The sequence below is a fragment of the Lepisosteus oculatus genome, chromosome 7 (genome assembly GCF_040954835.1).
Source record: "Lepisosteus oculatus isolate fLepOcu1 chromosome 7, fLepOcu1.hap2, whole genome shotgun sequence".
Classification (NCBI taxonomy): Eukaryota; Metazoa; Chordata; class Actinopteri; order Semionotiformes; family Lepisosteidae; genus Lepisosteus; species Lepisosteus oculatus.
In genome coordinates, this window is record NC_090702.1 from 223,416 (window position 1) to 248,632 (window position 25,217).

The 25,217-nt window shown below is 52.3% G+C and overlaps 2 protein-coding genes across 5 annotated transcripts; one reads left to right on the forward strand and one right to left on the reverse strand.

Annotated features, from left to right (window-relative positions):
- The first annotated feature begins 3,481 nt into the window (after window positions 1-3,481).
- On the forward strand, window positions 3,482-10,317 carry nosip (nitric oxide synthase interacting protein). 4 transcript variants are annotated; one of them, XM_015353364.2, is made up of 9 exons: window positions 3,482-3,639; window positions 5,319-5,394; window positions 5,615-5,720; window positions 6,213-6,294; window positions 6,916-7,063; window positions 7,155-7,270; window positions 7,426-7,613; window positions 8,129-8,237; window positions 9,455-10,317. In XM_015353364.2, the coding sequence occupies exons 1-9, from the start codon at window positions 3,541-3,543 to the stop codon at window positions 9,524-9,526; spliced, it is 996 nt and encodes a 331-aa protein (XP_015208850.2). In that variant the 5' UTR covers window positions 3,482-3,540; the 3' UTR covers window positions 9,527-10,317. The 4 variants fall into 4 exon arrangements, with proteins under 4 accessions (XP_015208850.2, XP_015208851.1, XP_015208849.1 ...); XM_015353365.2 differs by lacking the exon at window positions 3,482-3,639 and adding an exon at window positions 3,695-3,756; XM_015353363.2 differs by lacking the exon at window positions 3,482-3,639 and adding an exon at window positions 4,327-4,625.
- A 1,911-nt stretch (window positions 10,318-12,228) lies between these two features.
- rcn3 (reticulocalbin 3, EF-hand calcium binding domain) lies at window positions 12,229-19,523 on the reverse strand. Its single transcript, XM_069191992.1, has 8 exons — window positions 19,436-19,523; window positions 18,113-18,372; window positions 17,452-17,645; window positions 15,654-15,826; window positions 14,863-14,923; window positions 14,292-14,383; window positions 13,548-13,655; window positions 12,229-13,188 (listed from the first exon to the last, which is right to left on the reverse strand). Exons 2-8 carry the CDS (start codon window positions 18,367-18,369, stop codon window positions 13,081-13,083), a joined length of 993 nt encoding a protein of 330 aa, XP_069048093.1. The 5' UTR covers window positions 18,370-18,372; window positions 19,436-19,523; the 3' UTR covers window positions 12,229-13,080.
- Between the last annotated feature and the right edge of the window lie 5,694 nt (window positions 19,524-25,217).

Here is a 25,217-nt window from a genome sequence, read left to right on the forward strand (position 1 = left end):
GGCGGGGCAGCCGAGGGCAGGCGCTGCCTGATTGACGGCCACACATGGAGATTCCCCAGAGCGGCCGGCCAATGGCCGCTGGGCACGGGGAGAGAAGGCGCTTTATTTTCATTTCTCCCGACTCATCAAAAGCTCGGGTTCAGCCATGGGGTGGGGAGTGGCTGCAGGGGGGGTGCTGAAGACCATATTTGAGCGTGGAGAGAGGCAGGACGGGGGGTTTTAATAGCAGGCTGTGTCACTGCAGTGCTGGCTGGCTTATTTAAAGCCTGTGTGAAAACACTGCTGGACAAGCCCAGCGTAATATGACCTTCAGCAGCAGCTTTGTGCCATCCGTCTTCCTTCCTCAGTCCCTGTCTTTCTGCGTCTCCGTGTCCCTGAGCCCCTTCCCTCTCCTCTTCCCTCCCACGCCCGCCCAGGGAACAGGCGTCGTCTTGTTCTCACAACACTGCAGCGTGGAGAAGGCTTGGTGAAAGAGCAGGACGCGGCAGGAGTCCGCAGGGAAATCACAATGAAACAGCCACGGGAATCAGAGTGAACGGGATCATTAACTGTGAACGCAAATTACGGTTTAGTAAAATACAGTAAGATCAGAGCACAAACACAACAAAGTGATTAGACCTCTCAGTTAGGTCTCAGTAATTAGGTCTCACTATGCTCTATGAGAAGCCTCTGACACAATAGTGGCAATCTCTAAGATTAATCAGAGCCAAGGACCTTCCCCAGCCTGGGGTATGCTCCTCAGGGTCTCCCTAGTGCACCTGGGTCGGGTCTCAAGCGGTCAAGTCACCCAGGGTAAAAGCTCAGTACAGTAAAGCCCAGTGAGATCAGGGTAAAAGCACAGTACAGTGCAGCACGGCCTGGTGACATCAGGGTAAAGGTACAGTACAGTGCAGCACAGCCTGGTGAGATCAGGGTAAAAGCACAGTACAGTGTAGCACAGCCTGGTGACATCAGGGTAAAGGTACAGCACAGTGCAGTAAAGCCCAGTGAGATAAGGGTAAAAGCAGTGCTTATTATAGTAAAGCCAAGGGTAAAATCAATGAATCTCAGTGAATTCACATCAAAGCACAAATCATTATTGAAAATCCCAAAGAGGTCATCAGCATGATTCTGTGTCTCTCAATCAGGAGTGCTGCTCAGCTGGGAGTGTGGAATAAGCTGTCCAGCCATGTGGCTGAACCTGATATCCTGGCTTCATTCAGAAAACAGCTGGATAACATCCTGGGATCAATTAACTGCTGACAGACCCACCTAATGGCCTAATGACAGAGTGTCGATCAGCGGTGCTGGTCTGTGTCGGTTCTGGACGACTCAGTTCTGTGTGTCGTTAGCGGTGCTGGTCTGTGTCAGTTCTGGACGACTCGGTTCTGTGTGTCGTTAGCGGTGCTGGTCTGTGTCGGTTCTGGACGACTCAGTTCTGTGTGTCGTTAGCGGTGCTGGTCTGTGTCAGTTCTGGACGACTCAGTTCTGTGTGTCGGTCAGAGGTGCTGGTCTGTGTCACACTGTGCTCGGTTCTGTGTGTCGTTAGCGGTGCTGGTCCTGTGTTGGCTCTGGACGGCTCGGTTCTGTGTGTCGGTCAGAGGTGCTGGTCTGTGTCACGCTGTGCTCGGTTCTGTGTGTCGTTAGCGGTGCTGGTCCTGTGTTGGTTCTGGACGGCTCGGTTCTGTGTGTCGTCAGCGGTGCTGGTCTGTGTCGCCCCTCGCCCTCCCCTCCCTCCTTGTCTCTCCCCAAGCTCTCTCTCAGTTCACTCAAATTTGCTTCTCTCTCTCTTTGTGTAATAAGAATTCTCATTAAAATCTGCTGGACAGGGAAACTTGACTCCCTCTGAATTATCTCCTTATCTGTCACCCTGAAGAGCTGTCACTGAGAGAGAGCCTGTATTTGTGTCAGCGTGTAGTGACTGTCAGCAAGCTCTCTGAAAGCCAGCTGGTCCAGTGGTTCAGGTCCAGTCTTGTTAGACCAGCAGGACAGCTGGTCCAGTGATTCAGGGTTCAGGTCCAGTCTTGTTAGACCAGCAGGACAGCTGGTCCAGTGGTTCAGGGTTCACGTCCAGTTTTGTTAGACCAGCAGGACAGCTGGTCCAGTGGTTCAGGTCCAGTCTTGTTAGACCAGCAGGACAGCTGGTCCAGTGGTTCAGGGTTCAGGTTCAGTTTTGTTAGACCAGCAGAACAGCTGGTCCAGTGGTTCAGGTTCAGTCTTGATAGACCAGCAGGACAGCTGGTCCAGTGGTTCAGGTCCAGTCTTGTTAGACCAGCTGGTCCAGTGGTTCAGGGTTCACGTCCAGTTTTGTTAGACCAGCAGGACAGCTGGTACCGGTGGTTCAGGTCCAGTCTTATTATACAGGAGGTTAACTGTCAAGTGGTTCAGGTGTAAGAACTGTCCTGCATGTTAGAGTTCTGCTGATCACAGCAGTGTGTGCTGGGTCTCGCTGTGTCCTGCAGTGTGTCAGAACCGAGGGCACTGCTGGCCAGAGGCTACCTGAGGCTGTGGCACAGTGAGCCTCCCACAGGTGAACGTGCCATTGAAGTGGAGACAGAGGAAAGGAGCTGCACACAGAGAGCAGGGGTGTGGGGTCTGCTGATCGGAAAACTCTAAAAATGACCCGCAGGCCGTTGACAGCACCTCTCTGGGACACAGACCCTCGGTCCCAGCCAGCTGCGCGGAGCTCTGCACCCAGACTGCAGCGTTGCTGAAACCTGAGAGCAGGACAGCAGGGGCAGAGAGGAGCTCTGGGGTATTTATAGAAGGAGCTGATCCATCCCTGAACACACTCTCACACCCACTGCCACACTCTCACACACACACACACACACACATACACACACACCCACTGCCACACACTCTCACACACACACACTCACACACACACACACACACACTCACACACCCACTGCCACACTCTCTCACACACACACACTCACACCCACTGCCACACTCTCACACACACACACACTCACACACCCACCCACTGCCACACACACACTCACACACACACACACACTCACACACACACTCTCACACACCCACCCACTGCCACACTCTCTCTCACACACATACACACTGCCACACACACACTCACACACACCCACCCACTGCCACACACACCCACTGCCACTCACAAACCCACTGCCACACAAACCCACTGCCACACTCACACACTCACACACACCCCCACTGCCACACACACACACCCACTGCCACTCACAAACCCACTGCCACACATACACACCCCCCCACTGCCACACACACACACACCCACAGCCACACTCTCACACACACATGCTCACACACACACACACTGCCACACTCTTACACACACACGCTCACACACCCACCCACTGCCACACTCTCTCTCACACACACACCCACTGCCACACGCTCACACACACACTCTCACACACACACACACACTCTCACACACACACACCCACTGCCACACTCTCACACACTGCCACACTCTCTCACACACACACACACTCTCTCCGTGTTCTACACGCTTCTGCCAGGTCAGGGTCTCGGATCGTTTTCTTCAGCTCGCTCATGAGGACTGCGCCTCGCTGCCGCCGCCTTGCGGACGGTTTCTGTAAATTCACCTCCGTTTCCACAGTCGACATAAAACTGCGAAGCTCAAGCGAGGATGTGTGTTACTGTTTCTTCTTTTTACTGTTTCGCGAATTTTCAGTTTGTGAAATCCCCCAGCCGTATTTTATAGGAAAAGACTGGCTGTGGTTTTTTTTAAATCCTAAAAATGTACAGGTATGCTATAAAATACGATTTCATTATATAAGACAAATATAGTCGTGAGTATATTAATTTTTAAATCATGCCAGTTGTTTCTGAACAGATTTAAGTGTTTTATTTTTTTTAAATAACAAAACATTTGACTGCAATTATATATTCAAATAAAATTAAAATATATAATACAAATAATATTTTAAAAGATAGATTACAATAGTTTATTCATACAAAAAATAGAGGATATGCGAATAGTAATTTATCAAAAACAAAGAATTTTTTTATCATTCACCGTGAAATCGGAAAAGTTTAATTGATAACTGTCTGGTTTTATTATATAGGTACTAATTCAATAATCTCACAAAAAGATGTTCATTTGTATTAATGGACACGAACCGCTTTTAGGCGATGCAATGGTTTCACGTTTCATATCGGAAATAATTAACGCGGCTCCTGCTTCTCTTTCATTGCGAGTGTCACGATTTTATCAGTGCGAGGAGCTGCCGATTAATTACCCCATTAATAAATATAAAAGCCTTGGGCTAAAACACCCGGCGCTCCGATTCTCGGCTCCCTTACGGCTGAAGCTCGGAGCATGACGAGTGCTTCGAGTTTCTTGGAAAGCACATATTAATGTACTAAGGGGTTATAGTATTATCATTCTGATTCCATATTTATCTCTTAGGCGTCTGTGGTCTGCTGCAGCTGGGAGGGGTACAGTTGTAAAAGCAGGCGGTTGCACAGAGGTGTGTCAGGAGCGCTGGGTGGTTATTAGTTGCGGTTGTAGTGGAGGCGGAACCTTAGTCCGCGCGTCCGCAGTTGCACCTGAGCGCGGAGCAGATCCGGTGCTGCACCAGTTCCGGCAAGACGGTGTTTACAGACAATAAGAGGTTGATATGATTTTGTGTTGATGTATATAAGGCGGATACTGGAATGAGCCGCTTTCTGTGTTCAGTGCCTGAGCCAGAGCAGCTCCAGGCGGTCTGTGTGTTAGGGATGAGGGTGTGTGCGGCTATCCGGGCAGGGTCTCTCAGGAGATGGGAACCGGGACGCGCTGCAGGGCTGCTCGGCGTTCATGTCGCTCGGTTGTGTTGCTGACCTGTCCGCCCGGTTCCTTGGGCTTTTCTGTATAACTGTTTTTACTGAGGTCACACGGCAAGTGCGTGTGTCTCTGCAGTGTTGACGGGTTTTACTGGGGCAATCTGTGCTTTAGTGTCATTGTGTCAGGGCAGGTGTGTGTGTGTCTCTGCAGTGTTGACTGGTTTTACTGGGACAGTCTGATGTTTAGTGTCACTGTGTCAGAGGGCAGGTGTGTGTGTTTGTGTGTCTCGCTGCAGTGTTGCCTGGGACAGTCTGTGCTCTAGTGTCACTGTGTCAGAGGGCAGGTGTGTGTGTTTGTGTGTCTAACTGCAGTGTTGCCTGGGACAGTCTGTGCTCTAGTGTCACTGTGTCAGAGGGCAGGTGTGTGTGTTTGTGTGTCTAACTGCAGTGTTGCCTGGGACAGTCTGTGCTCTAGTGTCACTGTGTCGGAGGGTAGGTGAAGAATGTTACGTTATGACGGCTCTCTCTTCTCCGGGCCTCAGGTCACGATGACCCGTCACGGGAAGAACTGCACAGCAGGAGCTGTGTACACCTACCATGAGAAGAAGAAAGACACAGGTGAGAGCCTGGGCAGGGGTCAGAGGTCAGGGGCTGGGCAGGGCGTGGGAGTCAGGGGTAAGGGGTCAGAGGGCAGGGAGTAAGGTCTGTATGTAGTAATGAGTGTGTGTGTCAGGAATACTGTTACACTGGACAGATCTGTCACTGCTCTGTCTGCACCCTGTGTTGGCTTTCCTTGAGCCCAACCGGTGTCACTGAAACATCTTCTCTGTCTCTTCAGCCGCCTCTGGCTACGGCACTCAGAGCGTTCGCCTGGGCAAAGATGCTATAAAAGATTTTGACTGCTGCTGCCTGTCGCTCCAGCCTTGTCGGGATCCTGTGGTCACGTATGTACACGTACACGCCTTTAACACGCTGAGGACACACCAGGGACTGACAGTCACACCCCCACTACAGAGCAGTCTGGTCTGCTGTGGGTCCACAACAGGTTGAATAATCCGATGCCCAAAAGGCATCTGTTGTAAAATACTCCATGTTCTATGAGAGAAAAGTGTTTTAGATAAAAGTAGCATTAATTAGCATTAAAAAGACTAATCATTTAATTTAAATAAAAAATACAGCATTAGATTGCTGCTGTCTTGCAGTTTGAACCCCTGCCCGTGTTAAAGCTCAGCCAAGCGTCTGCATATGGTCCTATAACAACATCTGACGGGAGCAGCTGGAAGCAGTTGGGGGGAAAAAAGTTCATTTTTCTTGCAAGAGACAGAACATTGTCCAGGAGGAAGTAAATTGTGCAATCCTGGAATCTCAGAAAGATGGAGGAACTGACTGAGGGCTGCTGTTTGCTCCTGTTTTACCTGCCTCTGCATGTCCTGCAGGCCAGATGGGTATCTGTACGAGAGGGAGGCCATACTGGAGTATATCCTGCACCAGAAGACTGAGATCGCCAAGAAGATGAAGGTGGTCAAGATCAATGGATTTTTTTAATTCCCAATGCCAGTTATGTCCTCCATGGTACCTCAGCAGCTGGGGCTGGATGCAGTGATCTCTGGACTGTAGGGGTACAGTGTGACCCAGACTGGACCGGCGGTCTCTGGACTGTAGGGGTACAGTGTGACCCAGACTGGACCAGTGATCTCTGGACTGTAGGGGTACAGTGTGACCCAGACTGGACCGGCGATCTCTGGACTGTAGGGGTACAGTGTGACCCAGACTGGACCAGTGATCTCTGGACTGTAGGGGTACAGTGTGACCCAGACTGGACCGGCGGTCTCTGGACTGTAGGGGTACAGTGTGACCCAGACTGGACCGGCGGTCTCTGGACTGTAGGGGTACAGTGTGACCCAGACTGGACCGGCGGTCTCTGGACTGTAGGGGTACAGTGTGACCCAGACTGGACCGGCGGTCTCTGGACTGTAGGGGTACAGTGTGACCCAGACTGGACCGGCGATCTCTGGACTGTAGGGGTACAGTGTGACCCAGACTGGACCGGCGATCTCTGGACTGTAGGGGTGCAATGTGACCCAGAACAGGGGTGCTTTAACCCCAGTATGTGTATGAACCCTTCTTTCTCTCTTTTAGGCTTATGAGAAACAGAAACGTGCTCAGGCCAGTGAGGAGAAACTTCTTTCTCGGGCTTCTGAAGACTCCAAAGTCAAGTCCTTCCTTCAGAAAGAGGGCAGCATTGTTAGCAAACCTCTGAACCCCTTCAGCTCTGGTCAGAGTGCAGGTGGGCTGTGTCTGTATGTTTATTGTAGATGGTTGTATATGTGGTGCTCTTCCTGTGTGTATACTCCAGTCTCCTCTCCCCTTCTCCACAGGCGAGTCCAGTTCCAGTAACAGGGCCAGTAACTCAGCAACCAGTTCCTCTGCTCTGCCCAGTTTCTGGATTCCCTGTCTCACCCCTGAAGCCAAACCCACCACTCTGAAGAAACCAGTAAGAAACCCGACTCTCTGATCTCTCTCTGTCATATCCATCTACGTCTCCCTGCTCGGTGTCTCTGGTTCTGAGCCCGTCTTTGGATTGCAGGTGGAAATGGATAAATCTCTCAGACTGTGCTGACTGACAACGTCTCGATCTCTCTCTCTCAGGTGAAAACCGTGCTGTGTCCGATGTCCGGCCGCCCCCTGAAGCTCAGCGACCTGGTGTCGGTCCGGTTCACTCCTCTGGACCCGGCCCTAGACCGTGTGGCCCTGCTGACCCGGCAGGATCGCTACGTGTGCGCTGTGACCCATGATACGCTGGGCAACTCTGTGCCATGCGCTGTGCTGCGCCCTTCGTAAGTGACCTCTGCCTGGGCCCTCGAACCCGAGTGTTCGCCTGGGCAAAGATGCTGTGTGTTGCTGGATGTGTGGTCTATGGGCATGTTGCCGAGAGTTATAACACCTCTTCTTATTACATCTGTTTTTGTCAAATCTCTCTTATCTGAGTTGTGCGTTCAGTTTTGTCAAGACTGTTTTTCACTCAGCCTTGGAAGTTTTACTCTGTCAGTTCTGATGTACTGGAGTGTCCAGTCAGTGTGTGTGTATTAACCCCTCTCTCTCTCAGTGCAGTGTTCATGTACTGGAGTGTCCAGTCAGTGTGTGTGTATTAACCCCTCTCTCTCTCAGTGCAGTGTTCATGTACTGGAGTGTCCAGTCAGTGTGTCTGTATGAACCCCTCTCTCTCTCAGTGCAGTGTTAATGTACTGGAGTGTCCAGTCAGTGTGTCTGTATTAACCCCTCTCTCTCTCAGGGCAGTGTTAATGTACTGGAGTGTCCAGTCACTGTGTTTGTATTAACCATTCTCTCTCAGGGGCGCTGTGGTGACAGTGGAGTGTGTGGAAAAACTGATTCGGAAGGACATGACTGACCCAGTGAGTGGAGCTAAGCTGACAGAAAAAGACATCATTGTGCTGCAGAGGGTGAGACTAAGAAATAGTGTTTGTCTTCGTCTTTGTGGATTTCATTCACTCTTGAGTCATTCTAGACCGTCACCCTGCCAGCAAAAAGTCATTCCTGGCTTCAAGCCAGCATCACTCCAGTGCCCCGATTGACCAGTTAGTGACACTGACCCTGACGGACCAGCTTGTCTTGTGTCCTCTCCTGAGCTGAGCCCCAGGACCGAGGGACAGAAAGCCAGTCACTGCTCAGGTGGCAGTCTGTAATGGAAAAACTGTCGTTTGTTTGTTCCTGTTAGTAGCGAGACCCCCGGTTGAGCTCGGATGCCCATTGCATGGTAATGATAGTGCTACCATCAACAGCAAGCTCTGGCCACCTCAGGATCACTCGGAGGGCAATGCTTATCCTGCAGATTCACCTACTGCGTCTCTTGCCCTTTTCCCTGTTAGTAAGACACATGAAGCAGGAAGAAGTCTGGCTGCTTCAGGGATAATATCAGAGCAGAGAGGATCAGGGATCTGTCCCAGCACACAGCTCCCTGATTCAATCTTCCTGCACAGGATCACACTGACCTCCCTCTGTGTCAGGGATCACGTCAGAGCAGAGAGGATCGGGGATCTGTCCCAGCCCACAGCTCCCTGATTCACCCCTCCTGCACAGGATCACACTGACCTTCCTCTGTGTCAGGGATCACGTCAGAGCAGAGAGGATCGGGGATCTGTCCCAGCACACAGCTCCCTGATTCACCCCTCCTGGACAGGATCACACTGACCTCCCTCTGTGTCAGGGATCACGTCAGAGCAGAGAGGATCAGGGATCTGTCCCAGCCCACAGCTCCCTGATTCACCCCTCCTGCACAGGATCACACTGACCTCCCTCTGTGTCAGGGATCACGTCAGAGCAGAGAGGATCGGGGATCTGTCCCAGCCCACAGCTGCCTGATTCACCCCTCCTGGACACAATCACACTGACCTTTGTTTGTGTTCTTTCAAGGGATTCAAAGAAGCCCAACACTTATCTTTTTTCAGTGAGGTTCACCTCCTCACTCCCTCAGCTCTCTCTGTGATTGACTAATGTCTCTCTGAATCTCTCCTGTACGGATTTCTGCCTTCTGCATTCCTCTGGGATTCCTCTCCCGGATTCCTGTCATTCCCCATTTCCACCGTCTCTTTCATTCCCCTTCCTCTCTCCCCACGGCTACACCAGTGGCAGACGGTGACCAATGTCCTCCTCTCTCCAGGGCGGGACGGGGTTTTCTGCCTCGGGGGTCGCCCTGCAGGCAAAGGAGTCTCGGCCGGTCATGCAGGTGTGAGCTCCTGGCTCTGGCCAGCAGGGGGAGCTGTTCCCCGGAGGGAGAGGCCGTGGGATCTCGCCTGCCCCTGAGTCCGGGAGACTTTCAGCTCTTCAGCTCTCGTACAGTGCAACAATGTTTTGTTCAGTTAGCGACATACAGCTTCCCTGCTCTTTGTAAAAACTGCTATAGCTCTAACCCAGAACACCAACGTGGACTCTTGAGTGATTGTTAGTTTAAAAATGCCTCCCTCCTCTCTCCAGAACTAAAGGGTTAGTAATGATGAGACAGGAGGGGGCCCGTGTGTTGTCTGAGCGGGCCCTCGCTGTCCCAGCCTGCCCATCTCATACCAGTTGTCCTGCTCCTCGTGGGCCCAGCACAGAGATGACTGCAGGTCTCTCCCGCTGGCTTCCCAGATAGCAGTGTGTTGTGTTTTGGTCTCAGTGATGTGAAACCAGGCTGCGCTGAAGGTCAGCAGATCAGAGCTACAGTGTGACTCCGCTGTGGAGTCCGAGACACCCTGGAGATTGTACAAACCCAGGGGCTCTGGGGGTCTTCAGTCAGGGGTTAAAGGTCAGTGTGAGGACAGTAACTGGCTCATTTCAGTCCCTGAGAGCCCCAGTCCGTTGTAAACAGACAAAAGTTAGGGTTTCGAGGGTCAATAATCCACTTCCTCTCCCTGAAATGAAATCTCATCTCTCCTCTTTCTCTCTCTCACCAAGGTGGGTCTGGATGTGAGAAGCTTTGTTGACAAAATTGTATTTTTGAACTTCTTTGTGTTCAAAGTGGGAAAAATAAACAGTTTTAAGTAACACTTCTTTACGGTTTTGTTTGACTCTGGGCTGAAACAGACTTAGTAGAATGGTAGTAGCGATACATTTGTGAAGTGAAATATAAGCTGATTTGTCTGGATTTTATTGCGGTCTGTAATGCACTCCAGTACATTAACACAGCACTGAGAGGGGTTAATACACACACACACTGACTGGACACTCCAGTACATTAACACAGCACTGAGAGGGGTTCATACACACACACACTGACTGGACACTCCAGTACATGAACACTGCACTGAGAGAGAGAGGGGTTAATACAGACACACTGACTGGACACTCCAGTACATGAACACTGCACTGAGAGAGAGAGGGGTTAATACACACACACTGACTGGACACTCCAGTACATGAACACTGCACTGAGAGAGAGAGGGGTTCATACACACACACTGACTGGACACTCCAGTACATGAACACTGCACTGAGAGAGAGGGGGGTTCATACACACACACTGACTGGACACTCCAGTACATGAACACTGCACTGAGAGAGAGAGGGGTTCATACACACACACTGACTGGACACTCCAGTACATGAACACTGCACTGAGAGAGAGGGGGGTTCATACAGACACACTGACTGGACACTCCAGTACATGAACACTGCACTGAGAGAGAGAGGGGTTAATACACACACACTGACTGGACACTCCAGTACATTAACACAGCACTGAGAGAGAGAGGTGTTAATACAGACACACTGACTGGACACTCCAGTACATGAACACTGCACTGAGAGAGAGGGGGGTTAATACAGACACACTGACTGGACACTCCAGTACATTAACACAGCACTGAGAGGGGTTCATACACACACACACTGACTGGACACTCCAGTACATGAACACTGCACTGAGAGAGAGAGGGGTTAATACACACACACTGACTGGACACTCCAGTACATGAACACTGCACTGAGAGAGAGAGGTGTTAATACAGACACACTGACTGGACACTCCAGTACATGAACACTGCACTGAGAGAGAGGGGGGTTAATACACACACACTGACTGGACACTCCAGTACATGAACACTGCACTGAGAGAGAGAGGTGTTAATACAGACACACTGACTGGACACTCCAGTACATGAACACTGCACTGAGAGAGAGGGGGGTTAATACACACACACTGACTGGACACTCCAGTACATGAACACTGCACTGAGAGAGAGAGGGGTTCATACAGACACACTGACTGGACACTCCAGTACATTAACACTGCACTGAGAGAGAGGGGGGTTCATACAGACACACTGACTGGACACTCCAGTACATTAACACTGCACTGAGAGAGAGAGGGGTTCATACAGACACACTGACTGGACACTCCAGTACATTAACACTGCACTGAGAGAGAGAGGGGTTAATACAGACACACTGACTGGACACTCCAGTACATGAACACTGCACTGAGAGAGAGAGGGGTTAATACAGACACACTGACTGGACACTCCAGTACATGAACACTGCACTGAGAGAGAGGGGGGTTAATACAGATGCACTAACTGACAATACAGTACATCCAATCACAGTGGCCTTTGTTTGAATGGGTTTTGTAGTTAGACCTCAGCCTGGGCTGCCATTGGGCCGCTGTGACTGCTACTTGAAGGGACAGGGGTTACCTGGGTACCCTGTTGGCTCAGCAGCGCCTCCTGTGGCTGACTGGAGCACACGTGATCCTCTGTGTGGGGAGTCCTGTCTGCCTTGTTAGGCTCCCAGTGTGTCCGAGGAAGGTGAGCACCTAACCAGTGCATCACAGCGGCGAGGCGATGACCTTTAACCCTGGGGTGAGCCTGTGGGGGCTCGGCTATAGTGACGCTCACCTTTCTGATAAACCTCAGTCCTCCGTGTGTTGATCAGATGGACGACACCACAGGAATGCAGATGTTTTTTTTTTAAAAAACTTTATTAGTTGAAAACCACAGTATCTGGTGTACAGAGCACAGAAACTGCAGTAAACTGGCAGTTGCTCTCGCTGCGTGTGCGGCCACTTTATTCGGACCTGCCTTACTGAGGGAGTGTGGTCTCCGTGTAGCTGAAGCACAGTTATGAGCTGGTTTATGTGATGCACATAAATAGATCTGTCTGTGATGGCCAGTGGCAGACCGTGAGATCACTGGGTTACTCAGCCCGGCCCCTGCAGCTGGGAGGAAGCTGTAAGAGGACAGTTTCTCACTGAGGGACGACAGCACTGGACACCCGCCCTGCAGGCAGGGGGCGGCGCTGGCGCCTGCCAACGCACGGACACACAGGAGTTTGAGTTGCGAGGAGCTGTTTTCGCCCCTGCCGGTGCTCAGCAGGGACATTTTTCCAATTTAGTACATTATTTTTAACTGGACGCAGAAGGAGGCTGGCAGATTTTTGACTGGGGCCAGACAAGAGCTTCAATCACAGTAACAGTCTGAGCTCCCCAGCTGAGCAGCCCCCCGGTGCACACCTGTCCTGGCGTGTAGACCCGTGTGTCTACAGCAGCGCGCCCACCGACACGCTCTCTTTAGCAATGCTGTCGGGGAGGCAGACAGGCAGCCTGCCATTCCTTAAGGCTGTTCGTTTAAAAGTAATAAAAATGTAAACAGTGGGTTTGCATGTACACTGAAAATATAAATAAAATCTAGACCAGAAAAGGTCAAATATTTTTACCTTTTCCTGCCCACACCCCTAACCCCACCACCCACAGTTAGGCCCCGTTCCCCTCTGCGGTGACATCATCGTGAGGTGCTGCCACCAGCAATGACATGTTTAGAGCTCATCGTGCTTCTTGGTGAGGTCCTCGCCGTAGTTGGTCGCCTGGCTCCCCACAAACATGTTCCAATTGGCCAGGATCTCCTCCTTAGTGAGCTTTTCGTCCTGCAAGCCAAACGCAGCAGAGAGCACAGCTGTTAGACAAAACCAGTCGACACCGATGAAGGAGGGGATTTCTCCATTATTAAGCTGGGACCTGTCTAGCAGATGAGTTAAATAAAAGAATAGCCTGATGGAGACAGACGGGTCTATTGTGTCAGTCCTGTCTGTGGACACGGGGACAGATGGAGACAGACAGGTCCATTGGGTCAGTCCTGTCTGTGGACACGGGGACAGATGGAGACAGACAGGTCCATTGGGTCAGTCCTGTCTGTGGACACGGGGACAGATGGAGACAGACAGGTGTCTTGTCTGTCCAGCAGGAGGGGGTTTTGTTGACACAATGAGAGACAGGCAGGTGGTACCTTGTCTTTATCCGTCTCATAGATGAGGTGTTTGGCTTCGGTGTCAGCGTGGTCCACTTCTCCTGGCAGGATCCAGTGAGCCACTTCACTGGTGTCCAGAGACCCGTCCTGCACAACATACAATACACAACACACTGTACAACACGACTACACTACAGTATACGTATACAATGTACAACAAAAATACAGAGCCATGTAACTACACACTGCACAACATGTACCCACAAATTATCCACAAGTACACAACAGTGCACCTCCATCTGGTACAATAAAACTACACTACAGTATAACTACAACACAACCCCTAACCCTTATTCCATTTTTGTCTGTGGCTCCTTAACCACTAACCTACAGGATGTACAATCTTAATTCTAAACCTACACACTAACCCTACACCTACACACCAACCCATCTCCTGTCCCTGTGCGCTAATCCGTAACCCTACACACCAACTCCAACCCTAACCGCTAACCCAAGTCCTGCACAGTAATCCTAGCCCTATCTCCAACCCTTAGCCTAAATCCTAGCCCTAACCCTAGCTCTACACACTAACCCTAATCTCACCCTAACCTTAACTTTAACCCTACGCACTAACCCAACCCCTAAATCTACACACCAACCCTGCACACTAACCTTAATCCTACCCATCAACCCCAACCCAATACACCCACCCAAGCCCCAACCATAAACACTAACTCTATTAAATCCTACCCCTCTCTCGCCTGTGGCTCTGTGATCACTGACCTTGTTCAAGTCTCTGAAATCACTGAACTGCTGCCGCTCCTTCTGCACCCAGTCAGGCTCCGCCTCCCCCTCATCAGGAGTGAACATGTCGCCTGAAAGAGAGGGGAGGGGTCAGAGAAAGCCCTGCACCAGTCGCAGACAGGGGGCGGGGTCGCAGAGACACACATGGCCCATGTGAGGAACAGTAGAAGTAAACCCGAGCCTTTGTGTCAGCTCTCCTCCGATTCAAAACCCAGCAGAGTTTAATCAAAAGCTTCTTTTGAGTCAATCAATCAACTAATTTGAATAAATCAAATGCCCTACAACATCAATAGTTGCTGCAAAGAGCTCCTTCTGACATTTCAAAGGACAGAATTCAAGGTCACTCTTTCATTAAGGCAGACATGTTGTGCTAGTGGCAGAGATGGGGGATTAAACCAGGTCTTGTAGTTTAACTACTGGCAGCCTGTATGTTAATAACAGATCTGTCTGAGGCTGTCATGTCTGTTTTTGCTGGTCTTGGGCTGGGCTGCTGTAACACCTCAGTTTCCCTTGGGGATCAATAAAGTCTCATCTATCCACTGTATCTTACCTATGTACTCATTCACGTTAATCAGGCCGTCTCCATTCTTATCAATGTCCTCCACAGTTTCCTACATTGAAAGAAAGTGACATCAGAGACTGTACTGACCCAGTTCTTGTCTAAATGGGTCCAGATTCATGAGTTAATGTCCTGGAGTGCCCAGTCAGTGTGTGTGTATGAACCCCTCTCTCTCTCAGTGCAGTGTTAATGTACTGGAGTGTCCAGTCAGTGTGTGTGTATTAACCCCTCTCTCTCTCAGTGCAGTGTTCATGTACTGGAGTGTCCAGTCAGTGTGTGTGTATGAACCCCCCTCTCTCAGTGCAGTGTTAATGTACTGGAGTGTCCAGTCAGTGTGTCTGTATTAACCCCCCTCTCTCTCTCAGTGCAGTGTTCATGTACTGGAGTGTCCAGTCAGTGTGTGTGTATTAACCCCTCTCTCTCTCAGTGTAGTGTTCATGTACTGGAGTGTCCAGTCAGTGTGTGTGTATTGACCCTTCTCTCTCTCAGTGCAGTGTTAATGTACTGGAGTGTCCAGTCAGTGTGTGTATTAACCCCTCTCTCTCTCAGTGCAGTGTTCATGTACTGGAGTGTCCAGTCAGTGTGTGTGTATTAACCCCTCTCTCTCTCAGTGTAGTGTTAATGTACTGGAGTGTCCAGTCAGTGTGTGTGTATTGACCCCTCTCTCTCTCAGTGCAGTGTTAATGTACTGGAGTGTCCAGTCAGTGTGTGTGTATTAACCCCTCTCTCTCAGTGCAGTGTTAATGTACTGGAGTGTCCAGTCAGTGTGTCTGTTCCTGTACCTGAACCACAACTTCCTTCATGTAGTCAAACTCCTCAGGATGCAGGAAGGCTGTGAACTCCTCCTTGGTAGCGATGAGGTTTCCATCCTGGTTGGCCTTCTTAAAGCGCCTCTCGTCCCGCGTCAGCATGGCCTTGTAACTGGTCTTGTCTTCTACATCATCAAACTCCTCATCTGAGACACAACATGCATTGTGATGCACCAGAACCACACAGAGCACAGCACTACCACCGCTGACAGGCTCCACATGGCCCGTGGGAGTGTCTCAGAGGTCACATGATCAGAGAGACTGTGTCAGGGGGTCATAGGACCTGCAAGCGGGTGTCAAGCGTCACATGACCAGTGATCGTGCATCCAGGGTCACGTGACCAGTAAGTGTGCATCAACAGCGATACGCCTCTTTACTGACATCACGAGAACTCAAGAGTGGACGCTCAGGACACAGGTTCACACCATACCTGCAGGAAATGCTCAGACACCCTCATCTACTCCCTTCTTTCTACCCCAACTCCCCTACCCTGCCTCAAGTCTCTGCCCTCAGCCTCTCCTTCTGCAACTTCATCCCCAACCCCTTCCCCTAACTCCCCGCCCACCACCCCTCCCTGCCTGCGTCCCTGCCCCCAGCCCCACTCCAGGACCACCCTCCTGCCCGAATTCTCCCTAACTCCCTGCCCTCCTGCCCTAATTCTCCCTAACTCCCTGCCCCAGCCCCTCCTCTCCCTGCCCCCAGCCCCTCCCCGGCCCCTGTCTCTCCTCCCCCGGCCCCTCCCCGGCCCCTGTCTCTCCTCCCCCGGCCCCTCCCCCGCCCCTGTCTCTCCTCCTCCAGCCCCTCCCCCGCCCCTGTCTCTCCTCCCCTGGCCCCTCCCCCGCCCCTGTCTCTCCTCCCCCGGCCCCTCCCCAGCCCCTGTCTCTCCTCCCCCGGCCCCTGTCTCTCCTCCCCCAGCCCCTCCCCACCCCCTGTCTCTCCTCCTCCAGCCCCTGTCTCTCCTCCCCCAGCCCCTCCCCAGCCCCTGTCTCTCCTCCCCCAGCCTGTCTCTCCTCCCCCAGCCCCTGTCTCTCCTCCTCCAGCCCCTGTCTCTCCTCCCCCAGCCCCTCCCCAGCCCCTGTCTCTCCTCCCCCAGCCTGTCTCTCCTCCCCCAGCCCCTGTCTCTCCTCCTCCAGCCCCTGTCTCTCCTCCCCCAGCCCCTCCCCAGCCCCTGTCTCTCCTCCCCCAGCCCCTGTCTCTCCCTGCCCCCTGCCCCTCCCAGGCCCCTGTCTCTCCCCACCCCCAGCCCCTCCCCAGCCCCTGTCTCTCCTCCCCCAGCCCCTCCCCAGCCCCTGTCTCTCCTCCCCCGGCCCCTCCCCAACCCCTGTCTCTCCTCCCCCAGCCCCTCCCCAGCCCCTGTCTCTCCTCCTCCAGCCCCTGTCTCTCCTCCCCCAGCCCCTCCCAGGCCCCTGTCTCTCCTCCCCCAGCCCCTCCCAGGCCCCTGTCTCTCCCCGCCCCCAGCCCCTCCCCAGCCCCTGTATCTCCTCCCCCGGCCCCTCCTCTCCCTGCCCCCAGCCCCTCCCCCAGCCCCTGTCTCTCCTCCCCCGGCCCCTCCCCAGCCCCTGTCTCTCCCTGCCCCGGCCCCTCCCCAGCCCCTGTCTCTCCTCCCCCAGCCCCTGTCTCTCCTCCCCCGGCCCCTCCCCCAGCCCCTGTCTCTCCCTGCCCCCAGCCCCTCCCCAGCCCCTGTCTCTCCTCCCCCAGCCCCTGTCTCTCTCCTCCCCCAGCCCCTCCCCCGCCCCTGTCTCCCCGCCCCCAGCCCCTCCCCCTGTCTTACCCAGGTAGTACCCGTAGGTGGTGTTCTTGTACTCATCCCAGGAGATGTAGTCGTCCCTGTTGAGGTCGTACTCTTTCCAGTGCTTCATGACGTTCTCGTCGATGTAGCGCTGCTGCCGGTGCCTGATCCAGCTGTGCAGCTCGACGTGGGTGATGAAGCCGTCCTTGTCGCCGTCGATGCGGTCCACGATCTTCCTGCACGGGGAGGGGCAGGGCTCATTCCACAGCACGCCTTTCTGACGTGAGCTGTAGATGGCATTACCACGGTCTGGGAGCAATACAGTGAGTATAGACAGAAGTACTCTAGACTGAGAGTGATAGAGTGAGTGTAGACAGAAGTACTCTAGACTGAGAGTGATAGAGTGAGTGTAGACAGAAGTACTCTAGACTGAGAGTGATAGAGTGAGTGTAGACAGAAGTACTCTAGACTGAGAGTAATAGAGTGAGTATAGACAGCAGTACTCTAGACTGAGAGTAATAGAGTGAGTATAGACAGAAGTACTCTAGACTGAGAGTGATAGAGTGAGTGTAGACAGAAGTACTCTAGACTGAGAGTAATAGAGTGAGTATAGACAGCAGTGTCTTGGTCTGGCAGTAATACAGTGAGTATCGACAACACTACTGCAGACTGGGAGTAATACAGTGAGTATAGGAGGCAGTACCCCAGTCTCGCTCTGCTCTCCTCTGGGGTCAGCTGGTCGAAGGTCTTGGCCTCCTCTTTTCCCAGGAACGCCTCGTGGTCGTACTCGTATCCGTGAGCATCATCGTGGGGGTGCTCGCTCAGGTCTTTGGCATGGTGGACTCTGTCCTTCTTCTCCTGCGTCGGCTTGGCAACAACCAGAGCCGTCACCGTGGCAATGATCACCGTCACACACAGCAACCGCCTCAGGACCCGTAGTGATGCCATTGGTGATGTCATGCTCTGAGAACAGTGAACGTGTTGGGGTAAGAAAGGACAGTACCCAAAGATCCCACCTTCACATTTACAGCAAACCACATGCTAATCAAGTACATGACTGCATTCAAATTATTCCTGTCTCTCCATTACCATCCAAAGACAATGTCCCCCCTCTCTCTCCAGTCTGAGTCCAGTATCCAACTCTCTCTCCCCAGTCTGAGTCCAGCACCCCTCTCTCTCCCAGTCTGAGTCCAGTATCCCCCCCCTCTCTCCCCAGTCTGAGTCCAGCACCCCCCTCTCTCCCCAGTCTGAGTCCAGCACCCCTCTCTCTCCCCAGTCTGAGTCCAGTATCCCCCTCTCTCTCCCAGTCTGAGTCCAGTATCCCCCTCATTCCCCAGTCTGAGTCCACTACCCCTCTCTCTCGGCAGTCTGAGTCCAGTACCCCTCTCTCTCCCAGTCTGAGTCCAGTATCCCCCCCCTCTCTCTCCTGTCTGAGTCCAGCACCCCTCTCTCTCCCAGTCTGAGTCCAGTACCCCCCCCTCTCTCTCCTGTCTGAGTCCAGTATCCCCCTCTCTCTCCCCAGTCTGAGTCCAGCACCCCTCTCTCTCCCAGTCTGAGTCCAGCACCCCTCTCTCTCGGCAGTCCGAGTCCAGTACCCCCCCCCTTCCTCTCTCCGCAGTCTGAGTCCAGTACCCCTCTCTCTCCTGTCTGAGTCCAGCTAACGATATCAAAGGCAAATAAGTAATTAAAACCAGTTTTCAGGGACTTTCCTATCTCATTCTTTCTGCAATATCTTCGACACTGCTTGGCATTTCTCTTGTTGCAGATGACTTCGAGAGAACCGTCTGGGCCACCCTCGGCCGCGGGGTCGCCTTCCTGCTGTCGGAACCGGGTTTCACTCCGGGTCCTGGTCCAGAGTCCTAACTAATCATCACCGCTAAGTTCTCCTCATCTTTTCGTACTGATGCTGCGGCTCCGATCAGCCCCCGTCTCCAGGCGCTGATCTCCCGGTTTCTTTTAGTAACGTGGTGCGATAAAACCGATTTCGCCTCCACGACTTTTTTTCTACAGATCAACAGAAACTCACCGCTTAGATCTGACCCCGCTGTCGGTTCTCTCTGCAACCTGGCTGCGTATCCAAACCTTCAGCGACTCCTCCAGCACTTTAACTGGGGAGGAGGGGTGTGGCCAAGTCGGCGGATCGGACCAATCGGGGGCGTCTCAAGGGAACTGCGACCAATAGGAATGGAGGAGGAGGGGCAGAGGCCGGGAGTGTGGCCGTGATTGGCATCGAAGCGCCACGTTGACACGGGGACGCGCGCGGAGCTTGCGGGCGTCGTGGAGGCGCGCTCACATCGCTACCGTCAGGGGGGGGCTGGGAGGAGGGGTTATTGGGGCTACTGGCGAGATGGGGTACAGGGGACGGTGGCGGGAGTGGATGCTGGGTGAGGGCCGGTGTGCATTGCAACTGCAGTCGTGTTGAGAGTCGGGCTTAAGGTGTCTGTTTCAGACATGTTTAACAGGAACAGTCCGACGTCGCTGCTGTCATGAATTCCAACCTAGAAGATGCCAACACTACGCCTGTACCGCTTCTCAAGAGGAACTCAGAAGCGCGGGCAAAACACAGCTCTGGACAAACAGGACCGTTAATACAGAAAATAGCAGAGCGCTGCACACAGTTTGAATGATAAAGTGGGAAAATATCAGCCTGATATATCATTTACAGTATGGAAGCTAAGGGAAACAACGAGAAAGACAAACAAATGTTAGGCTGTAGAGCGAACAGTGTAGATTTTAAAGTTTGCTCTGTAATTGGTACAGAGAAGAGCAACCAGATACATTCCAGTATCACACTGACAGAGTGAAGGAACTGAGTCTCTTCAGTCTGAAGGGAGTGTCCCACACTGACAGGCTGGAGGAACTGGGTCTCTTTAGTCTGAAGGGAGTGTCCCACACTGACAGGCTGGAGGAACTGGGTCTCTTTAGTCTGAAGGAAGTGTCCCACACTGACAGGCTGGAGGAACTGAGTCTCTTTAGTCTCCCCAGCCCCACAAAGTCGAAGTTAAGTCTTACTGAAGAGCACAGTGTGAAAAGGAAAGTAAATTTCAGCTCTGGAGCAACTTCGTCTGAAAAGCGGGAGTGTTGTTTATTCACGACACCCTGGTGTTACTCTGCCTGCACTTCTGCACTCCACCACTAGAGGGGACACTGCAACCACTTTTCAATCCATTCATTCCAGTAAGCCATTAAAGGTTCAAGTGTACAGTATGCAGCAATTTAATAATAATAATAATAACATCACTTATTATTTCTTACTTACTACTTCTAATAGTATAGTAACAGTATGACTGTGGGCTGTACTGTGTATATTCTAACAGTATAGGGACTGTGGGCTGTACTGTGTATATTCTAACAGTATAGGGACTGTGGGCTGTACTGTGTATATTCTAACAGTATAGGGACTGTGGGCTGTACTGTGTATATTCTAACAGTATAGGGACTGTGGGCTGCACTGTGTATATTCTAACAGTATAGGGACTGTGGGCTGCGCTGTGTATATTCTAACAGTATAGGGACTGTGGGCTGTACTGTGTATATTCTAACAGTATAGGGACTGTGGGCTGTGCTGCACTGTGTATATTCTAACAGTATAGGGACTGTGGGCTGTACTGTGTATATTCTAACAGTATAGGGACTGTGGGCTGTACTGTGTATATTCTAACAGTATAGGGACTGTGGGCTGTGCTGCACTGTGTATATTCTAACAGTATAGGGACTGTGGGCTGTACTGTGTATATTCTAACAGTATAGGGACTGTGGGCTGTACTGTGTATATTCTAACAGTATAGGGACTGTGGGCTGTGCTGCACTTTGTATCCTCTCATATGAATCACTGGAAGCTGCTGTCTCGCGCTGGTGCCTTATTCTTTGTCAGAGGGCCGGTCTGTGACACTGTGTCAGTGTGACAGTGCGGATAGAAGCTGTGTCTCAGAGAGCACCAGGATCCTGTGTTGAGATGAGAAACGTCCTGTCTCTCCCTGTGCGCAGTCCATGAGCACACCGCCTGCAGCCAACAGGTTCCTCCTCGCTCCGGCCCGAGCTCACCTCCTGCAGGTGTGTCCCAGCAGGCATCCCGCGGACAGACACACAGAGCTCCCGACAGACTCTCGTCTCTCCCTCCCCAGCCCCCCTCCACCCCCCCGCTCCCTCTCCGCGCCGCCGGCCGCGTCTGGGACTGCGCTGACCGATGCGAGCCGACAGCAGCCCGAGCGCCGCGGAGAGAGAGCGCGGCCGCGTCACCACATCGCCCGGGGCTACGCGCGGCACCGCGAGGGGGGGAGAGAGAGAGCAGGGGGGCAGGGGGCAGGGGGGAGGGGGGCCGTGCTACTTAGAAGCCTGTTCCTGTTTTTCTCACTCGGCACTGGAAGAGTATCGGGGAGGAGCAGCCAGGATGCTGGCCACAGCGCTGAGCAGGAGAGCCGTGCCACCTGTACGAGGGGACAGAAAGGGCCTCGCTCTCCGCGCCTCCCAGACGAGGAGAGGAGATGGCTGACGCTGGTGGAGCTCGGGTGTGCCTCCTGCTCCAGTGGGGTGAGCCCGCCTGAGCCGAGCTCCTGCCCCGGGGTGTCCAGTGGGGTGAGATGGTACAAAGAGAGCCGCCGGACCTGAAGTCCTGGGTCTTCACTGAGATATTTCCAGCCTGCGCAGGTAGAGAGCTGTACTAGAGTGAACGGCTCTTTCGGAGTACGAGTGAAGAAGCCTCTAAAGTTTCGGCTTTTATTTTTCCCTCTGACTTGATTAGGGTGACAGAGATTTGTCCCGGCAGTGTTGCCATGGAGACCTCTTCTCCAGCACCCCCCCCCACTCCAAATTCTTCTCTCCTCAGAAATCACCCCCCCCCACCCAGTGTCACCTCGGCCCCCTCAGCAGCAGGAGAGAGAGGAGAGACGAGAGAGGGAAGAGAGGAGAGGGAGAGAAGAGGAGAGAGAGAGAGATAGCAAGAGGAGAGAGAGAGGGAGAGAAACAACATGACAGGCTGACCTGAGAGGAGGGAAAGAACAGACCCTGAGGGAGGAGATCTCTTCTCTGTAAACACACACTGACACACACACTGACACACACACTGACACACACTGACACACACACTGACACACACACTGACACACACACTGACACACGCACTGACACACGCACTGATACACGCACTGACACACACACTGATACACGCACTGATACACACTGACACACACTGATACACACACTGACACACACACTGACACACGCACTGATACACGCACTGACACACACACTGATACACGCACTGATACACACACTGACACACACTCTGATACATAAACTTACACACACACTGACACACACACTGACACACACTGACACACACACTGACACACACACTGACACACACTGACACACACTGATACACGCACTGATACACACACTGACACACACACTGACACACACACTAATACACACACTAATACACACACTGACACACACTGATACACGCACTAATACACACACTGACACACACACACTAATACACACACTGACACACACACTGACACACACTCTGATACATAAACTTACACACACACTGATACATAAACTTACACACACACTGACACACACACTAATACATAAACTGACACACACACCAATACATAAACTGGCACACACACTGACACACACACACACATAGACACTGAAACACACTCTCACAAATAGATACACACACTCACACTGATTCACATAGACACACACACGAATACATAAACTGACACACACACTGATACACATAGACACTGAAACACACACACACTGATACACATAGACACACAAACTGACACACACTAATACACATACACACTGAAACACACTGAATCACACACTGACACAAACAGACTCACATGCTGACACACACACACTGAGAGACACACTGGGATACAGTGAGGTACACACACTGAAATACAAACACTGACCGTACTGACACACGCACTGAGAAACGGACAGTGAGATCCACACACAATACACACACTGGGAGGTACACACTGGGAGACACACACACACACTGAGAGTCACACTAACACACAAACTGGGAGACACACGCTGACATTCACACAGTGAGATACTCACACTGAGATACACAATGACACGTGAATGTCTCAGTGTCTCTCAGCACTGGGGAGTGTCTCAGTGTGTCTCAGCACTGTGGAGTGTCTCAGTGTCAGTGTCTCTCAGCACTGGGGAGTGTCTCAGTGTCTCTCAGCACTGTGGAGTGTCTCAGTGTCAGTGTCTCTCAGCACTGGGGAGTGTCTCAGTGTCAGTGTCTCTCAGCACTGGGGAGTGTCTCAGTGTCTCTCAGCACTGGGGAGTGTCTCAGTGTGTCTCAGCACTGTGGAGTGTCTCAGTGTCTCTCAGCACTGTGGAGTGTCTCAGTGTCAGTGTCTCTCAGCACTGGGGAGTGTCTCAGTGTCTCTCAGCACTGGGGAATGTCTCAGTGTCAGTGTCTCTCAGCACTGGGGAGTGTCTCAGTGTGTCTCAGCACTGTGGAGTGTCTCAGTGTCAGTGTCTCTCAGCACTGTGGAGTGTCTCAGTGTCTCTCAGCACTGTGGAGTGTCTCAGTGTCTCTCAGCACTGGGGAGTGTCTCAGTGTCAGTCTCTCTCAGCACTGGGGAGTGTCTCAGTGTCAGTGTCTCTCAGCACTGTGGAGTGTCTCAGTGTCTCTCAGCACTGTGGAGTGTCTCAGTGTCTCTCAGCACTGGGGAGTGTCTCAGTGTCTCTCAGCACTGTGGAGTGTCTCAGTGTCTCTCAGTGTCTCTCAGCACTGTGGAGTGTCTCAGTGTCTCTCAGTGTCTCTCAGCACTGGGGAGTGTCTCAGTGTAAGTGTGTCTCAGCATTGGGGAGTGTCTCAGTGTATTTGTGAACTGTCCCTCTTCTTTCTAGCCTTTGTCCCCCTTGTCTTCCAATGTCTTACTCTGTATCTCTAGTTCTCCATTCACGTAGAAAGCAGAAATAGATACTTCCATACTGCATGTGAAACCTCTTTCATCTTCCTCCTTCATCTGCTCCGCTCTCTCCTTCTGTCTCTGTGTCCCAGCCTCTCGCTCCTGTGAAGGAGGTGACAGACCCACCAGAGACAGGCTGCATCACCCTCTCAACTGGAAGTGAACTGCACTGACACTCTCCTCCTCTCCCCCACCCCCCCGCCCTCTCCCCATTTCTTCTGGGGAAGGATGTGCAGAGGCCGTCTGAGTCGAGTGCATCCCTGTATCAACAGGAATGCCAGTTAGTGCAGTCTGCGTCTGCAACACAGATACCCTCACTCAGCAGGAGAGACGATGGAGGACACCGGACACAGAGAAAAGAGACTGACCCCCAAAATCCAAACACCCTAATTCACCAGATATAAAAGCCTGGAGGGCACAGACCACACTTGGGGGTGTCAGGGAGCCCCTTTAGGAAATATCTCTGTGGATGAAGTTAAGAGTCAGAGCGTGTACAGGAAATACAGCATCCCAGGCGATGTGGTCACCCAGCTGGAGTGCAGAGAGCTGCCCCTCCTTTCTGCCCCTTGTGTCCAGGGTTTTGTGCAAAAGGGAGAAATAGGAGCTTTGCACCCCAGGGAGCCCCAGATGCACACATTGCTGAGAAACTCTTGTACTTCTGGGAAGGACAGTTGTGTTTTCTGAAGTCAGTGTCTGTGTCTCCAGCTATATCTTTGTCTGCTGTACATCTGCTGTACATCTGTGAGACATAACGAATGTTTATACCCATGATTCACTCCAACAGCTGCTCTTGCCAGCCTGTCCTGGAAGGGTCTACAGTAGCAGATCCACAGTAGATCCTTC

Bases quoted from the DNA above. Each gene is read 5' to 3' on its own strand.
- rcn3 (XM_069191992.1), bottom strand. From the start codon at position 18,369: ATGACATCACCAATGGCATCACTACGGGTCCTGAGGCGGTTGCTGTGT. The intron at 17,646-18,112 runs GTACTGCCTCCT...CTCCCCGTGCAG, and splicing joins GAGAGCAGAGCGAGACTGGG to GAAGATCGTGGACCGCATCG. The intron at 15,827-17,451 runs GTAAGACAGGGG...GTTGTGTCTCAG, and splicing joins CACCTACGGGTACTACCTGG to ATGAGGAGTTTGATGATGTA.
- nosip (XM_015353364.2), top strand. From the start codon at position 3,541: ATGAGGACTGCGCCTCGCTGCCGCCGCCTTGCGGACGGTTTCTGTAAA. The intron at 6,295-6,915 runs GTGGTCAAGATC...TCTCTCTTTTAG, and splicing joins AGATCGCCAAGAAGATGAAG to GCTTATGAGAAACAGAAACG. The intron at 7,064-7,154 runs GTGGGCTGTGTC...CCTTCTCCACAG, and splicing joins CAGCTCTGGTCAGAGTGCAG to GCGAGTCCAGTTCCAGTAAC.